Genomic DNA, 17,287 nt, shown 5'->3' on the forward strand with positions numbered 1-17,287 from the left:
GGCGAGACGGAAACTTCCCCAAGGAGTCCGCTAAGGTAGGGCCCACATCCCTGGGGTCGGGACGGGTCGGACGGCTCTGCTTTATTATCGGTTGGGTCAGTATCTGAGCGGGCTAATCTTCTTGTCATCGTAGTCGTGATATTTATATCCGACAAACATGGTACGTTCTCTTCTCAGTTCCCAGTTCGCACCTCTCACCTCTTCGTTCGTCCAAAAACTCCTCTCACCTTTTCATGAATAATGCTTGGATGAGAATTTGAAGCGCATCTCGCAGCGTTTGCCTGTATTTCCACAAGGTCCTAACTAGGTGCTGTTTTTTCAGTGGAGGATTTCGTCTGATATTCATCTTTGGTGAAGCAGTTTATGAACGCATTTGAGATGAACCGTCTAGGATCGGAGGAAGTGGCATGGCATTAGCCGTAACGTTGTGGAGAGTAAATCTTGTAGGGGAAAATATACTGGAAGGAGAAGCGAATTGCATCTCTGAAATACCTGTGCAGACAAACCCTTGCGCCAATGGTGCTGCTATACAGGTGCGCTTGCCTTTTTTGATTTATGCAATATTTGTTCTCTTCGTTTCGTTGATTTATAGTGCACTATCTTGGTCCGTCACATTGCACCAATTTTTGTTAAATACTATCTTAAATACTGGAAGAGGTAGGCAGGTAGCTAGTGAAGTCTACAGGTTATGGTGAATTTTGAGTTTCCCTCCAATTAAGCACACCAACAGGAGATTTTCTGCCTGGCTTATGAACATTGTAGATGTTTCCATGAAACTCTAGCACTGGCTGATGGGAATAGGATAAGTTTTTCGAAGAAAGATGTCGCTATTGTCTTTGTCATCCCCTTTGGCCACCTTACCAAGGAGTTTATCTAAGGATAAGATTGAGATTGCATGCTGCCCTGGTGGCGGAAATGATCAGCGTAGTATTAAGGTTGTACAGGAGGTAATACACTCTAAATATCCATATGGGATGACCCAGCAGGTTGCTATGTCAACATTGTTTGTTCCTGGGCCGAAGCATGACTATGTGTTGATTACTGAGGCGCACTTGCAGACCTTTCAACTATACATTTGTACGATTGGGCCTAATTTGTTCTAAAATGGTTACTTGGAGCTGCTGTTAAGTTTAAGGCTGACATAGTTGCAACTCCCCTACCCCACCCAAGCATAACTGGATTTCATCTATATGTTCAGTAACATGTTTATCTTTGTTTTTATTCATACTATTACCTGTGAATGGCAACCTTTCATTTTTTATCCGCACAATAAGGCTCAGTTTATTATTTTTTTCTCGTTTCTGCAGGTCATGTATGTTGTCAGCATTGATCTTGGCGATTGGTCTCTGGATCACAATTTTCTACCTTGTATCAATTGATTTACCTTTGAAAGGCTATGGGCTATAATTGCAGCATACAAAACTGATCCATCTATGGAGTTGATTCACAATTTGGAACATCCAAGCTATTCTTCCATGTGTTGTATTACAGTTGTTGGTTGTGACTCAGGAATGAGCTTTGTTTTCAGAGAGTTGGGTGGAAAAGTATGGAAATACTCATCTTCAGGGTAGCCGGTCTGTTAAAATTGGGAGATCCTCTGCCCCGCCGAGAAGAAAGCTCAGCTACAACTGTATGTGAAGAAAATCAAAGAAGCGTCCAAGATGATCTTCTGTCTGCCTGGGGTAGAAACTTGAAGATCCCAAGAAGTGAGTTGCCCCTGTTAGAAGCTTATAATGATCCTGGTGCTATCTATATGAAGTCAAGCTTGAGGGCTGATGAAGCTGTGCGGTACTCCCTGAACAATCATCTGCCAGCTGTTACTTTCAACACTCCAAGAAATGAGATGATGGTTGCTGAATCTTTTCCTGACGCCGAGGATGTCATGATGTTTTCAAGTCTGAAGTCTGGTGAAGAGGGATGGTATAATCTGAAGTATCCAATGGATGGGGTTGCTCTCAATGTTATCTGAAGTTCGCTAAGGTGGCCTGGGTGGCCGACGCCTCTTCCTATTTTTGTTAGAAACTCTCTCTTCCTTTTAGTTTTGCATGAGCGGTGCTGTGTCCTCCTTCGGCTGTTGTGAGGCTAATAATTGAACATGGAACTGTGTTGTAATGACTTGTTGGTCTTTTGATTAATAGTTGAAAGGTCGGGGCTGTTTGGCCCTTAAACTCTAAAAAAAAGTTGTTGGTTGTGTATGAGTTCTGCCATTTTCAAGGACTTATGTGAGCTGGTTTGTTTTCTGAGATATAGTTCCACTGGGTGTTGTCTACCTGTGCTCTCGTGAGCGGATATGTTTCATACTGTTACCTGTGAATGGTATTGTATCAGGGCCTATACAAACTGGTACAGTGTTATCCTTATTACACAGCAAGCTCTCAACTGCGACATTAAAAAAGGCTACATTCTACCATTGAAGTGTATGCTTTTGCCATTGACGCAGTTAGAGAAGTCAGACCATGAGTTGACAAATCTGTCTACAGTTGATTATCAAAGCTATGACTCAGTTGTTCTTATTACTTGTTAGTCATCTTGGAAGCACAGAGTCATATTGATTTAAACTCCAAAGTCAACAGGGTACCCTTGCGACAACTTGAAAGCAGTAAAGCTGTTATTGCTGTGACTTATTCCTACCATTGGTGTATGAACTTGGAGCGTTCCTGCTGTACGTGCACAGCTAAATTCATTCCCGCTACGAAATATAGTAACATGAAGGCTAATGCTTCTAATGATACCTAAGTTCCAGACAGATCAAATTAGGGTCGTGTCCTTATTCAAATCATTTCATACTACATCTCTTTTTCTTCTGAAAACTAGACACAGCTGCATGGCTTCATTCTACAATCCCATGACCTCATCTACCGCCCTTGTCTTGGCTCCTTTTGGGTTCTCTTCATCTGTAGACTCCTTTTGCTTCCTTACCCTTCTTTGTTGGCCTAGGTGGGCATTTAATAGAATTGCAACTATGTCCACACTTTCCTTCATGGTTGCCTGCTCTATAGGTTGTGGTGTTTCAGACTTTGGTACCATTGATTCTATTGCTTCCATCGCATCTGCAAAGGCTTCATCGGTTATACCATTGGTTTGATTAGTCACCTCAAACATTCTCTTTACCAACTGCCTCTTCTTGACATAAGCCGTGATATCATTGGTTGCACAACCATTCTTCGACCCTCCAATTTGGAATCCATGGTCTCCTTGAGTGTTTGTCCACCTCGCCATTATGTTTCCACAGGGTATCTCTTTTACGTCTAGGTTCACAAGTATCTGTATTTACAGATGGATCAAGTTTAGTATCAGAGAAAACATACTTTTTTGCACGCAGAGAAAAACTTGCTTCAAATTTAGCATACTGAAGTGCAACATGCCTACCTTAAGAGAGTGCCTACACAACATTCCCATGTGCTCGTATAGTCCACACTCACATGAGATTTTTTTCCCCTCCATCATAAATTACTTGGTAGCGGCTTCCATCTGGATTGTCATCATCCATTACATGAGAGACTTCAAACAACCCAATGTCATCTCTTCTCTTTATTAAGAATCCTCCTGATTCATACAGTTCCTGGTAGAACATTTCATACATTCTTCGAGTATATGTTGTCTCTGCGTGCCTCTCGATTGGCACACCTACTCGTCTCTTCCTACGCATCTGCACCCACAGACATATGACCATGAACTACAAATTTGTTCACTTGTATAATATCATGACATGTACTGATGAATTTATTCTACACTAATAACACACCTGCTTTGTTAAATGTATCTCCTTGTCTTCCTGGTCGTTCCTGTCGCTCTGAAACTCACTAAACTTCCGCACAAACATGTGCATTGGTGCAGACCTTTGAATGAATTGCTTAAGCATGTGGTTAGCACTCTCGCTTCTTTGAGTGCTGGTCATACCTGCACAGAAGATGTTCATGAAGTAAGGTTTAGTCCACATTGCCCTGTGCTTGTACAATCTCTTCATGAACTTGTTCTTCTCAAGGTTATACTTCCTTGTTAGTTGCCTCCATTTCCTCTCGAATCTTTGGATTGAGGTCTCTTCCACCACCAATTTGTTAAATTCCTTTTTGAAACCACTGTGTTTGCTGTATGCATTGCCCACCTTCTGCTTCATTTTTCTGAGCACATGCCAACGACACCAACGATGCTTTGTGTTCTTTAGAGTACTCTTTATGGCTGCTGCCATGGTTTGCCATTGGTCTGTTAGCAAGGCACACAAATTACAAAAATGCATCTTTATTTGCCCTATGATTAATCTTTCTGTACAATATTATGATATTAAAATATATGCTTTGAGTTACCTGTAAGCATTGTTTGTGCTTCCTTGCCCCCCATTATTTCAGAGAACATACTGAATGCCCATTCGAAGTCCTTTGTCTTCTCGGTCGTCAGGAAGACACCACCAAATATAATTGATTGAAATGGTTATTAACACCAACGAACAGACCAAACGGAAGGTTGTAAAGATTTGTACGATATGTGGTGTCAAAAGTAACCACATTACCGAACTGTGCATAGTCACTTCTGTTTTTTTCTGGTGCACCACAACATTGATTTAATCCTTCCTTCCTCATCAATGACAAACCTTACCTCCATCCCTGGATCTTGGGTTCTCATCTGCTCTAGCAATTGCATCGTTTTTCCTATGTCATCAGTTATGTTCTCCTGTGCCAGCCTTGCGCACAGAGATCTCACCGTCTCTTTCCTGATCGGTACCCCCGATTGGTTACCGTACACACCGAGGATGCTGCACACACGCCCTATCGGTACATTGTTTTCTCGCAATTTCCAGATGAATTCTTTTGTCATTGGATCTATTTCACTCTGTGATGGCCATTGCTTGTTCTCCCCATATGTGTTGCGAGCACGGATGGTTGTGGTGGTTGTTGACACGGCTTATGTACCACCCATGGTCGCTAGTTCGGAGAAGCCTCACCATTGCCCTGCACCCTGTTCTGCATGTCGCAGCTCTCTTATTCCTGCACCACCCCTGTAATTCAAGTTTTGTCATTGATTGCTCCTTTTTGTGAGGAATACTTACTGTTACTATTTATCTAGCTTAGCACACGTACCTACCTCACATGAAACACAAGGTCTTGCCTAGTCCTATACTTGTTGTCGTTTATTCTGCTTCTTCCGATCCTAATTCCGAAGCCAACCTCCCATGAGTATAGGTTGTAGAATTCTTTCGCCTCCCTCGTAAGGTTGGAAAATTGGCTCCCTTGGACAGTTGGACGGTCCTGGGCAGTTTTTAGCGCTCTCTTCTAGTGGAGCTAAGCGTGAGTCAGGTGCATGTTTCCCCCTCTTCCTGCAGTGTGTCAAATAATGTTCGTCAGCTAAAGTATAGGTCGTGACTGTTCTTGCCACAGCCCAATAGTCCCTTTACTTCTCCATCGCCGCAGGAGATAAGATCAATTCTGCTGATTTACTAGTGGAAGAATAAATCAAGATGAAATAGCAGGGTTAGGTATTAACTGATATTGTTGCTTACCTCTTGATGCCGCTGGTTAGATTTGCAAATACTTGCTCCTGCTGATTCCCTGCTGCCCGAACATGTTCCGTTGATTCGTGCGCGCTGCTACCCTCGCCTCTTCACCCCATTGCATTTCCTGGCTTCCAAGGTGGCCGACAGTCGCTGAACTTCGTTCCATCGCTTGATGGATTGGCTCTAAATCTTCTGGATTCCTCGTTGCTGGCGAACTTTGCAAGCTACCAACCGGCAAGACAGTTGCATCCTTCATCGCCGGCGTGACCGAAACTAGATTCGTTGTTTTTGCATTGACGGGACCTACTGCGGCTGCCCTGTTAGCGCCCACGCCCGCCATCAGTTTGGGAAGTGGCTCCCTTCTCGCCGTCGCCGCCAGCACGGCGATCGAGCTTTCTCTATCCGCCATTTATCGTCGTCGCCGCCGTCGAAGAAGGCGGCACCAGCACGGCGATCGAGCTTCTCCTCTAGCTCCGCTGCAACGGGTGGTGTCGGCACCGGCTGCTCGAAGCTCGCCGTCGCAGAACGCGGCACCAACACGGCCGCCGACCTTCCCCTTTCCGCTGCCACGGGCGGTGCCGGCGCCGGCTGCTGGAAGCTCGCCGTCGCCTCCAGCGCCACCGTAACTGCTGCTTCCACCGCCACGCCGACACCGGCTGTTGGAAGCTTACCGTCAAGGAAGCTGCCCCATCAAGGAGTTGTTCCACAGCTCGAGCACCTCCAGGCTCGGCATGTCCCCGATGGCTGCCGGCACGGTGCCGTCGAGGTGGTTGCACATGAGGTTGAGCAGCCGGAGGTGGCTCAGCTGCGCAACCTCGTCGGGGATCGGCCCCGTGAGCGAGTTGTCGGACAGGTCGAGGAAGACGAGCGTCGAGATGTTGCCAAGCTCCGGCGGTATCTTGCCTTCGAGGCTGTTCTGGTACAGGTAAAGCACGGTGAGCGCCGGAAGCTTGCCGAGCTCCGCTGGGATGGGTCTGTCGAGGTGTCTGACGGCGAGGTCGGGGTACTGGAGGTTGGCGAGGCTGCCGAGCTCCGGCGGGATGCTTCCCTCCAGCGCATTGTAGCCGATGATGAGGCTCTCGAGCGACTCGAGCTCGCCGAGCTCCGCCGGGATCTTGCCGGTGATGTTGTTGCCGGAGAGGCCCAGGAACTTGAGCTTGGTGAGGCTCCGGTAAGCCGCCGGGATGTCGCCACCGAAGAAGCTTCCCCTCAGGTCGACGGTCTCGAGGGACGTGGCGTTGGCGAGGCCGGCAGGGAGCGCGCCGACGAAGTTGTTGCCGGAGGCGTTGACGGTGGCGAGGTCAGCGCAGGAGCCCAGGCCGGCCGGGAACGCGCCCTCGAAGGAGTTCTGGCTCACGTCGAACACCTGGAGGTTGGATAGCGGCGCCAGGGACTTGGGCAGCGTGGTGGCGAACGCGTTGGAGGAGAGGCTGAGGACGGTGAGCGATGGCAGCCGGAGCACGTCGTCCGTGACCTTGCCGCTCAGGTTCTTCCAGGAGAGGTCGAGCGCGTTTCTTCGAAATTCTTGGAGTTCCTCGTCTTCTGTTGTTCCTCGGAAGCACGGGTGGAAGAATTATTTTAGGGTTTGGATTGCATCATCCTTTGTAATCAGGGATTATTTCGTGGGTGCGTTTCTTCGAAATTCTTGGAGTTCCTCGTCTTCTGTTCGTATTCCTCGGAAGCACGGGTGGAAGATTTATTTTAGGGTTTGGATTGCATCATCCTTTATAAGCCGATCCTTTTATATATCATTGCCTACTTCTCGTATTTGATAATATATCTGAAGAACTGTTTGATCCGGCTGGAGTTATACCCTACCCTAGGCCTTGTTTAGATCATCTCCAAATTCCAAGTTTTTTCACTCTTTCTCTATCACATCAATTTTTGAACGCATGCATGGAGCATTAAATGTAGGTAAAAAAAAACTAATTGCACAGTTTGGTTGTAAATCACGAGACGAATCTTTTAAGTCTAGTTAATCCATGATCGAACAAAGTTTGTCAAATACAAACGAAACGTGCTACAGTATCCAGATTGCAAAAATTTGCAATCTAAACGAGGCCCTATGTTGTTTGCGATATTATTCTTGGCTGCGGCTTCTGCTTGCTGCTACTTTCTGAAAGTTGGAGACGCTGCTGTATACCTGGCCGTTTATTGTTGGATCATCATTTAGCCTGCTGTTGCTTGGATGTTTATTGACAAGTACTATTTATAGTCCGAAAATACTAGCTGTTGCAGTACTGCTGATTGTTAGGAAGTCCATCTACTATATTTATATTATTGTTGAAAAATCAGTCGATTGCCCCTCTGTCCTGAGAGAATATTTGTTAACATTTGTCGGATATAAATATCAAGGTGTCCTACACATACGGAACGACTACCGCTAACCTTGACCCGACCAGGGGTTAAGAATAACGGGACGGCCCCGGTCGACCGCTCAGGGCGTGGGACCCAGCACGCCCAACCTCAAGGGCACGGATCCCGTCCCGCCTGACCCCGAGGACTTAGGCACCCACCTCGACCAAAGGGCACGGGTCCCGAGTTCGGCCGACCCCGGAGGTGCCGATTCCGTCCCGCCCGACCTCGAGGGCACAAGTCCCGTCTCGCCCGACCTCGAGGGCTCGGGCCACGTCCCGCCTCGACCGACCCCGAAGGCTCGGGCCCCGTCCACGAGAGCGTGGGCTCCGCGTCGCCCGACCCCCGGGGTCGGATCGACCCCATGCGATAGATAAGACCCAAAAGACATGATCTGTACCGCATTAAATGCCCAAGACATGCGGATTTGACACACAGACTGGTCGGCACTGTGCCACCTGCCCTCCGCCGTGCCTGGCCACCTCGAACGAAGGAAGCAGGTTCAAAATCGTGTCCTGATGCAAGGGGGCCCGGCACGCTCCGACGTGACCGGAGACCTCTGGGAAACTGCGTCTCGAACCCACGTCCCCCAACAGTGTCAGGCAGATTGGTACTGTACCACTTGGTTCCCGAGCTGCCCCTGACACAAGATCTGCCCATACCGCACGCCAGGGAGAGAAGAGACGTCGCCCGCGTACTTCCACTGTCGTCAACAGGACCCGAGCGACCCGCCCACGGAGGAGAAGGGCAGCGTCGGATAGGAGCTGTACCACCTTTTTCTTGTTTCTTTTTCTCTCTTTCTCTCTCTTGTACCCCAGGTCCTTCCCTTAAGTTTATAAAAGGAAAGGCTGGGCACCCCGTAGAGGGATCGGCCCATCGACAAATCCATCAGACTAACGGGCCAACAAACCGGATAACCACATCCCACACGAGACACTTGAACCTCGATCCCTTAGAGACTTGGAACCCACTCCCTCTCTCGACCGTTTGTACCCCCTACTACAAACTTGGTGCCAATAACACGAGCAGCCACGAACTGGACGTAGGGACGTTCCGCCCGAACTAGTATACCCCCTCGTGTCCTTTGAGCACAGCCATCCAAAACCTTGACGCGCAGATACACAAATTCACTAGTCGGCGAATCCGAACGCCGACAGTTGGCGCGCCAGGTAGGGGCTTTTTGCGCGTCACGACGATCCTAACAACCCGGCTTTCGGATGGCCAACCATCATAGCCACTTCACTCTGGGCTCCCACATCCGGTTGGGGAGCCTGGACTTCCTCTGCACCGGGGTCGGCCACGACTTGGTCCTGCTCCCTCCCTCCACACCGGTTGACCACGTTGCTGGCATGGAGGAGGGGCGCACCACGCTCCACCCCACTAGGTCTGCCGACCCACCTTCCAACATTGACTCGGTCGTCAAGTCGATGAGCGGCCTTCACCTGCGGGCCACCTTGGAGCTCCTCTAGGGCCCTGGGGCGGTCTCCGACTTCGACTCCAGCGAGTACGACAGCGGCTGGGATGACGCTGACTTCTCCGGACTCATCGACCCGGAGGCTCTGCGACATTTTCTCTGTAGCTGCGACTACCTCCTCGACACCCCCTGGGACCAAGGCCATCCCGGGGGAACCACGGACATCCTTCCTTCCCCGACATCGTGATGCAGCTCGAAGAAGGAGAATCGCTCTCTCTAGAGAACTCCCCTAGGGATGTCTCGACCACATACCCCTTCAGCCTCCGCAACTCTGCGGAAGTCGTTAGCAGCTACATGGCGCAGCGGATGCACCCGTCCTGCACGAACAACGAGTTCGTAGGGATGGCGGGCTACTCCTCAGAGTCGGTCTACGACCTCCTCTGCTTCCTTCGTTCGAGGTGGCCAGGCGCGGCGGAGGGTTGGTGGCACAGTGCCGACCAGTCTATGTGTCAAATCCGATGGACGGCGCCAAGGGGAATCGCTCTCTCTGGAGAACTCCCCTAGGGATGTCTCGACCACATACCCCTTCGGCCTCCACAACTCTACGGAAATCGTTAGCAGCTACATGGCGCAGCGGATGCGCCCGTCCTACATGAACAATGAGTTCGTAGGGATGGCGGGCTATGCCTCGGAGTCGGTCTATGACCTCCTAGGGACGGGTTCTGAATCCCTCTGCACTTCCCGCTCTAGCGATGGGAGTCATCACCCCTCACGCGAGTGCTTCATGGCGGAAGTCAGCGACGGTCACATCTCGAGCACTAGTGGTACGGAGGGCGACCTGCGGGAAGTCCCCACCCCCGTCCCAGCAGATGGGATGGTGGTTCCACGTCCATCGGCTCCGGCAGCCTCCGCCCCACCCCTGCACGGGAGACTATGGCTAGAGCAGCTGTAGGCCCGGCAGCGAGAGCTCGACACGGCACGCCGTGAAGTGGAACGGGAACGCTCCTAGCTCGAACATGAGATCGAGCGCCACCGCGCTGAGCAAGGGCTCGCATGGGCCATGGCCCTCGATGTGCAGTGGCGGATCGTGGAGGACAACGATGGCCTCCCGCGGTTCCCCCAAGCCAGCCAGAACATCGCCGTGGCAGCCGCCCTGCTATGCGGCCTCCCGGCGCCCGCTACCCCCGAAGAGCGCAAGACTCAGCGGGATATCCGTGAGTTGCTCGAGCGCGCAGCGGAGCAACAGGCGGAAAGCTCACGGTCACGATGTCGTAGGCTTGACACCAGTCAGCGTACTTCCACCGAGCGCGACACGGCTAACGTGTCCGTTCACCAGCTGCCACAAGGCGCAAGGCCCGCCGACCTACCTCCGGTCCGGGAACGCGTCGGCTCCATCCGAGATGCCTGCGTCATCCTAGACGCCCGCAGGCGCGAAAGGGAGGACAGGCGGCGGGGTGCCGACCACGGCTATCACCCCCGCCTCGGCGGGCGCTATGACGCTAGTGAGGACCGAAGTCCGAGCCCCCCTGCACCGGGGCCTCGGGCTTTTGGCCAGCACATACTCCATGCACCGTTCCCCCAGCGGTACCGTGCACCAACCAACGTCCTCAAGTACTCCGGGGAGTCGAACCCCGGCCTCTGGCTTGAGGACTACCGGCTTGCATGTCAAGCCAGGGGCGCGGACAATGACGACTTCATTATCCGCAACCTCCCTTTGTACTTGGGCGACTCGGCCCGTACATGGCTAGAGCATCTCCCGCCCAACAGCATACAAAGCTGGGCGGAGCTCCACGAAACCTTCATGGGGAACTTCCAGGGCACCTACACGCGCCCTGGAAACCCCTGGGACCTCAAAAACTGCCGCCAGAAAGTAAAAGAGTCCCTTCGGGACTACATCCGACGCTTCTTGCGGCAGTTGTTAGGTCCTAATTGGCTAGAGGGGGGTGAATAGCCTATTATAAAAACTACAAACCACTAGACAAACTTGTTAGACTACTAAAAGGCTATAAAGCTTTTTGCACTAGCTCTAACAAGTGTTGCAAGCCTCCTATCCCAACAATTCTCATTGATATAATCTCTATAACAATCAAAGGCTAGGTCACTAAGAGCTCTCAAAGCTAGCTACACTAAAGAGCTCAACTAGGTGAAAAACTAAACTAGCAAGAGTAAGACAAGCTCTCAAAACTAATTACACTAAAGAGCTTGTTACAACTAGTTTACACGAAATAAAGATAGGATAGAGAAGTTTATACCGCTGTGTAGAGGTGATGAACCAATCAACTTGTCAACAATAAGAATGCTAGGAGAAATCCAATGGCAAGAGACAATCAATTTTTCTCCCAAGGTTCACGTGCTTGCCGGCACGCTACGTTCCCGTTGTGTCGACCAACACTTGGTGGTTCGGTGGCTAAGAGGTGTCGCACAAACCTCGTCCACATGTTGGACACTGCAAGAACCAACCCAAAAGTGAGGTAACTCAATGACACGAGCAATTTACTAGAGTTACCTTTGGTGCTCCACCGGGGAAGGCACAAGAACCCCTCACAAATCACCGAGAGGTGGCCAAGAACAATCACCAACTCTTGCCACAACTCCTCCGCTACTCCAAGCCGTCTAGGTGGCGACAACCACCAAGAGTAACAAGAAAACCACAGCAAAACGATCGCCAAGTGCCACTAGATGCAACAACACAAGCAAATGCACTTGGAATCACTCAATCTCACTTTGATTTGCAATATCAAGCAAGGAGATGAGTGGGAGAGGTTTGGCCTAGCTCACAAGGATGCAATGTCAATGAAAATGTGCAAAATATGAGCTAGAGCCAGCCAACATCTATTTATAGAGCCCCCCAAAACAATAGAGCTGTTATACCCCTTCACTAGGCACTCTGCGCATCGACCGGACGCTCCTTAATGTTGCACCGGACGCGTCCGGTGCAGCGTCCGGTCACTCTCGTGACGCCACGTGTACTAGCCATTTGAATTTAGCCGTTGGCGCGCAACAGTACGACCGGACACGCCAATAGTGGCGTCCGGTCGCTATCCAGAGAGGGTCCAGAACCGGTTTTTGTCGACCGGACACGTCCGGTCATCACTAACCGGACGCTGACAACGTCCGGTCGCTACCGTCCAAAATGCCCGAGCGCTGCGCAAGCGAGCACTGGACGCGTCTGCCCTGCGTCCGGTCAGTTCCTCGGCCAGCGTCCGGTCGCTACTCAGAGAGCTCCCCGAGAGCTCCTCGAGGCACCAGATGCGTCCGGTCACACACGACCGGGCTCGCCCCAGAGTCTACACAAGCACCGGATGCGTCCGGTGCAGCGTCCGGTGCACCCGAGATCAGCGTCCGGTGCACTAAAAATAGTGAGGAACATTTCCAAAATTCGCTGAATCCACTAGTTTGTCCTCTTTCTTCACCACCGAACTTCCACCCTTTGTAAATGTGCCAACACCACCAAGTGTACACCTCCATGTGCATGTGTGTTAGCATGTACTTCAAAGCATTTTCAAGGGTGTTAAGTTAGCACACTAGGTCCTAATGCAAATGCATGTATGATTCCACCTAGTGGCACTTGATAACCACGTTAACCAAGATTCTCCCCTCTTCATAGTACGGCTATCTATCCTAAACATACTCACACCCTCTGTGGTGTCTTGAGTGCCAAAACAAAAGAGCCCTATCAAGTTATACCTTTGCTTTTGATCTCTTTTGTTTTTCTCTTTCTTCTTTTCCGAAGTGTGAGCACTTGATTCATCTACTTGTGGCCTTCACCATCCACCATCATGATCATTACTTTGCTCCACAAGTTGGCTTGGACTACCTTTACTAATTAACACACTTAGCCAAGAGTTAGTCCAATAGGTTTCATCAATTGACCAAAATCAAACTGGAGCTTTCAGCAGTGCAATGAGCTCCCTAACATCGCCAATGCCGACGTCATCAGCGCATTCTTGTCCGGAACCTCCAACGAGTCCTTGGTCCACAAGCTGGGGCAGAAGAGCCCGTGGACCACCAAGGAGCTCCTCGACATCGCCACCAATCACGCCTCTGGCGAGGACACGGTGGGGGCTATCTTCGACCGCTCCAAGGGAAAGGTCAAGGAGGACGAGGGGGCCGGCGTAGGTACCTCCGACCCCTCCAGCAAGAAGAAGAAGAACAAGTAGCGACGCGAGGGCTCGCTCATGGCCGCCGTCGAGCGAAAGGGCAAGAAGGCACCCGCTGAGGGCACCCTCGACCACTTCGAGAAAATGCTCGAGGGGCCATGCCCAAACCATAGCTACTCCACCAAGCATGCCCTCAAAGACTGTGGTCTCATGAGGAAGTTCTTGGTGGGGGGCTCCAAGAAGGGAGAGCCGAAGAAGCCTGACCCCAGCAGCGACGATGCCGAGGGCGAAGATGCGGTCTACCCAACCGAGACTGCGTGTCTCATGATCTTCGGTGGATCTGACTCCTATGCCTCAAGACGCTAGTAGAAGTTCGAGCATCGCGAGGTCTATAGCATCGAGCCAGCCACGCCCACCTTCCTCAAGTGGTCTGGCTCGCCCATCACGTTCGACCGGACTGACCATCCGGAACATGTGCCGCGTCCAGGGCGGTACCCGCTGGTGGTCGACCCCATCGTTAACACCAAGCGGCTCTCCAAGGTGCTGATGGATGGAGGCAGCGGCCTCAATATCATCTACGCCGACACCCTCGATGCCATGGGCATCGGCCATTCGCACATTCGGCCAAACGGGGCACCCTTCCACGGCATCGTGCCTGGAAAGCAAGCCGTGCCACTCAGGCAGATCGACCTGCCCATCACTTTTGGGACTGCTTCCAACTTTAGGATGGAGACCCTCACCTTTGAGGTGGTCGGATTCCACAAAACCTACCACGCCGTGTTGGGGCGCCCATGCTACGCGAAGTTCATGGCGGTACCCAACTATACATACCTCAAGCTGAAGATGCTAGGGCCAAAGGGCATCATCACCATCGGCACTTCCGTTCAGCGCGCTTACAAGTGCGAGGTGGAATGCTGTGAGTTCGCCTCAATGGTCATTACCTCTGAGGAGCTTCTGACCGTCCACCAAGTGGATGACGAGGAGGCGCCTGACGTGAAGAAAGCCTCTGGATCGTTCCAACCGGCCGAGGACACCAAGGAAATCCTTCTCGACCCTAGTAGCTCGGAGGGGAAGATGGTGCGCATCGGCGCCACCCTCACCCTGAAATAGGAAAGCACGCTCGTCGACTTCCTCCGCGCGAACAGAGATGTCTTTGCATGGAAACCCTTGGACATGCCAGGCATACCGAGGGAAGTCGCCGAGCACGCCCTGTGGATCAGGCCAGGCTCCAAGCCGGTGAAGCAACGACTGCACCGCTTCGACGAGGAGAAGCGCAGGGCCATCGGTGAGGAGGTGACCAAACTTTTGGCGGCTAGGTTCATCAAGGAAGTGTACCACCCCAAGTGGTTGTCCAACCCTGTTCTTGTAAGAAAAAAGAAAGGGAAATGGAGGATGTGTGTTGACTACACGAGTCTTAACAAGGCGTGTCCTAAGGATCCGTTTCCTTTACCACACATAGATCAAGTAGTGCACTAAATGTCAGGGTGCGAAACCCTATGCTTTCTTGACGCGTATTTCGGCTACCACCAGATCGTGATGAAGGAGTCCGACCAGCTCACGACCTCCTTCATCACTCCATTCGGATCGTACTGCTATGCTTCCATGCCATTTGGTCTAAAAAATGTTGGGGCTACATACCAGCGATGTATGCTCAAGTGTTTCAATGACCTCATCGGGCGAACCGTTGAGGCCTACGTGGACGACATCGTAGTCAGGTCCAAACGAACCAAAAACCTCGTAGCTGACCTCGAGCTGACCTTCGAAATGCTCAGGAAGAACGAGATCAAACTCAACCCTGAGAAATGAGTTTTCGGGGTTCTGAGGGGTATGCTGCTCGGGTTCATCGTCTCTGAGCGTGGCATCGAGGCCAACCCAGCAAAAATTACGGCCATTACCAAAATGGGCCCGATTCAGAACCTCAAAGGGGTACAAAGGGTCATGGGATGTCTAGCGGTGCTAGGCCGCTTCATCTCACGCCTCGGCGAACGAGGGCTGCCCCTATACAGGTTACTGAAAAAGTCCGACCGCTTTGAGTGGACCCCTGAGGCTCAGGAAGCGCTTGACAAGCTCAAGGCCCTCCTATCAACGGCCTTGGTCCTAGTCCCACCGGTCGGACAGGAGCCCCTCCTGCTCTACATAGCAGCACCACCCAGGTGGTCAACGCCGTCCTTGTAGTAGAGCAGGAGGAGCAAGGATGTGCCCTCAAAGTGCAACGCCCTGTGTACTTTGTTAGCGAAGTCCTCTCCGACTCTAAGACTCGATATCCACAGCTCCAGAAGCTCCTGTACACGGTCCTCATCACTAAAAGGAAGCTCCGACACTACTTCGGGTCACACCCGGTGACAGTCGTATCTTCCTTTCCCCTCGGCGAGGTCATCTAGAACCACGAGGCGACGAGAAGGATTGCTAAATGGGCACTCGAGTTGATGGACCAGGGGATCACCTATGCCCCCCGAGCGGCCATCAAGTCATAGGTGCTCGCTGACTTCATCGTAGAATGGACCGAGGTCCAGATGCCATCGGTGGTCGTCGATCAGGAGTACTGGACGATGTTTTTTGATGGGTCGCTGACAAAGAAGGGAGCCGGCGCGGGGCTGGTCTTCATCTCTCCACTCAGGGTACGTATGTAGTATGCAGTCCGCCTTCATTTTTCTGCTTCCAATAACGTAGCAGAGTACGAGGCCCTAGTCAACGGTCTGCGCGTCGCCGCCGAACTAGGCATCCGATGGCTGGAAGTCTGCGGCAACTCATAGCTCCTTGTTGGCCAAGTCATGAAGGACTCAAACTGTCATGACCCCAAGATGGCCGCGTACTGCCGCGAGGTCCGCCGACTCGAGGAAAAGTTCGACCGCCTTGAGCTAAACCACATCCCACGAAGGGACAACGAGGCAGCTGATGCCCTAGCGAAGATCATGTCTAACTGGGATTCGGTCCCGACTGGGGTCTTTGCCAGTGACCAAGACCAACCCATGGTGCGGTACGGTGAAGCGGGAGGGGTCGGTGGCCTGCCGCCCCCCCCAGAACGTGGAGCCGACCGACCACTCTCGGGGGCTGACCCCTCAGTGGCCCTCGCGGCCTTCGTGGTCTTGCAGGCCAACGAGGACATGGCAAGCGAACCCGACCCCCAGGCTAACTGGAGGGCACCATTCCTCAACTACTTAATCCGAGAGGTGCTCCCCACTGATAAAATGGAAGCACGATGGCTCGCACGCCGAGCCAAGTCCTTCGTGATCATCGATGGAGAGCTTTACAGGAAGAGTCACACCAAGGTCCTACAACGATGTATCCCAATCAAGTAGGGGGTCAAGTTGCTAGAGGACATCCACGGCGGGGCTTGCGGGCATCACGCCGCACCACGCAGCCTGGTCGGAAACGCGTTCCGACAGGGGTTCTACTAGCCGATGGCAGTGGCCGACACCGAGCGAATCGTGCGCAGCTCTGAAGGGTGCCAATTCTATGCTCGGTAGACACACATGCCGGTCCAGGCACTCTAGACGATCCCCATCACTTGGCCATTCATGGTCTAGGGGCTTGATCTGGTCGGACCCCTCAAGAGGGCGCCCGGGGGCTACACCCATCTCCTTGTCACCGTGGATAAGTTCTCCAAGTGGATAGAGGCTCGGCCGATCTCTAGAATTCGATCGGAGGAGGCCATGACTTTCTTCACTAACATCATCCACCGCTTCGGAGTCCCCAACTCTATCATCATCGACAATGGGACACAGTTCACGGGGAAGAAGTTCCTCAATTTCTGTGACAAGAACCACATCCAAGTCGACTGGGCCGCCGTGGCGCACCCTCGCACGAACGGGCAAGTCGAGCATGCCAACGACATGATCCTGCGAGGCCTCAAGCCTTGGATTTTCAATCGGCTGAACCAGTATGGCAAGCGATGGGTCGCGGAGCTACCCTTGGTAGTCTAGAGCCTAT

General features: G+C 51.9%; 1 protein-coding gene and 1 pseudogene across 1 annotated transcript; one reads left to right on the top strand and one right to left on the bottom strand.

Annotated features, from left to right (window-relative positions):
- Positions 1-2,835: 2,835 nt before the first annotated feature.
- Positions 2,836-5,897, bottom strand: LOC136464979 (protein FAR1-RELATED SEQUENCE 5-like; annotated as a pseudogene).
- Positions 5,898-16,158: 10,261 nt separating this feature from the next.
- On the top strand, positions 16,159-17,280 carry LOC136464981 (uncharacterized). Its single transcript, XM_066463897.1, has 2 exons — positions 16,159-16,464; positions 16,885-17,280. The coding sequence occupies exons 1-2, from the start codon at positions 16,159-16,161 to the stop codon at positions 17,278-17,280; spliced, it is 702 nt and encodes a 233-aa protein (XP_066319994.1).
- Positions 17,281-17,287: the final 7 nt, after the last annotated feature.

The sequence above is a fragment of the Miscanthus floridulus genome, chromosome 7 (genome assembly GCF_019320115.1).
Source record: "Miscanthus floridulus cultivar M001 chromosome 7, ASM1932011v1, whole genome shotgun sequence".
NCBI classification, from domain to species: domain Eukaryota; kingdom Viridiplantae; phylum Streptophyta; class Magnoliopsida; order Poales; family Poaceae; genus Miscanthus; species Miscanthus floridulus.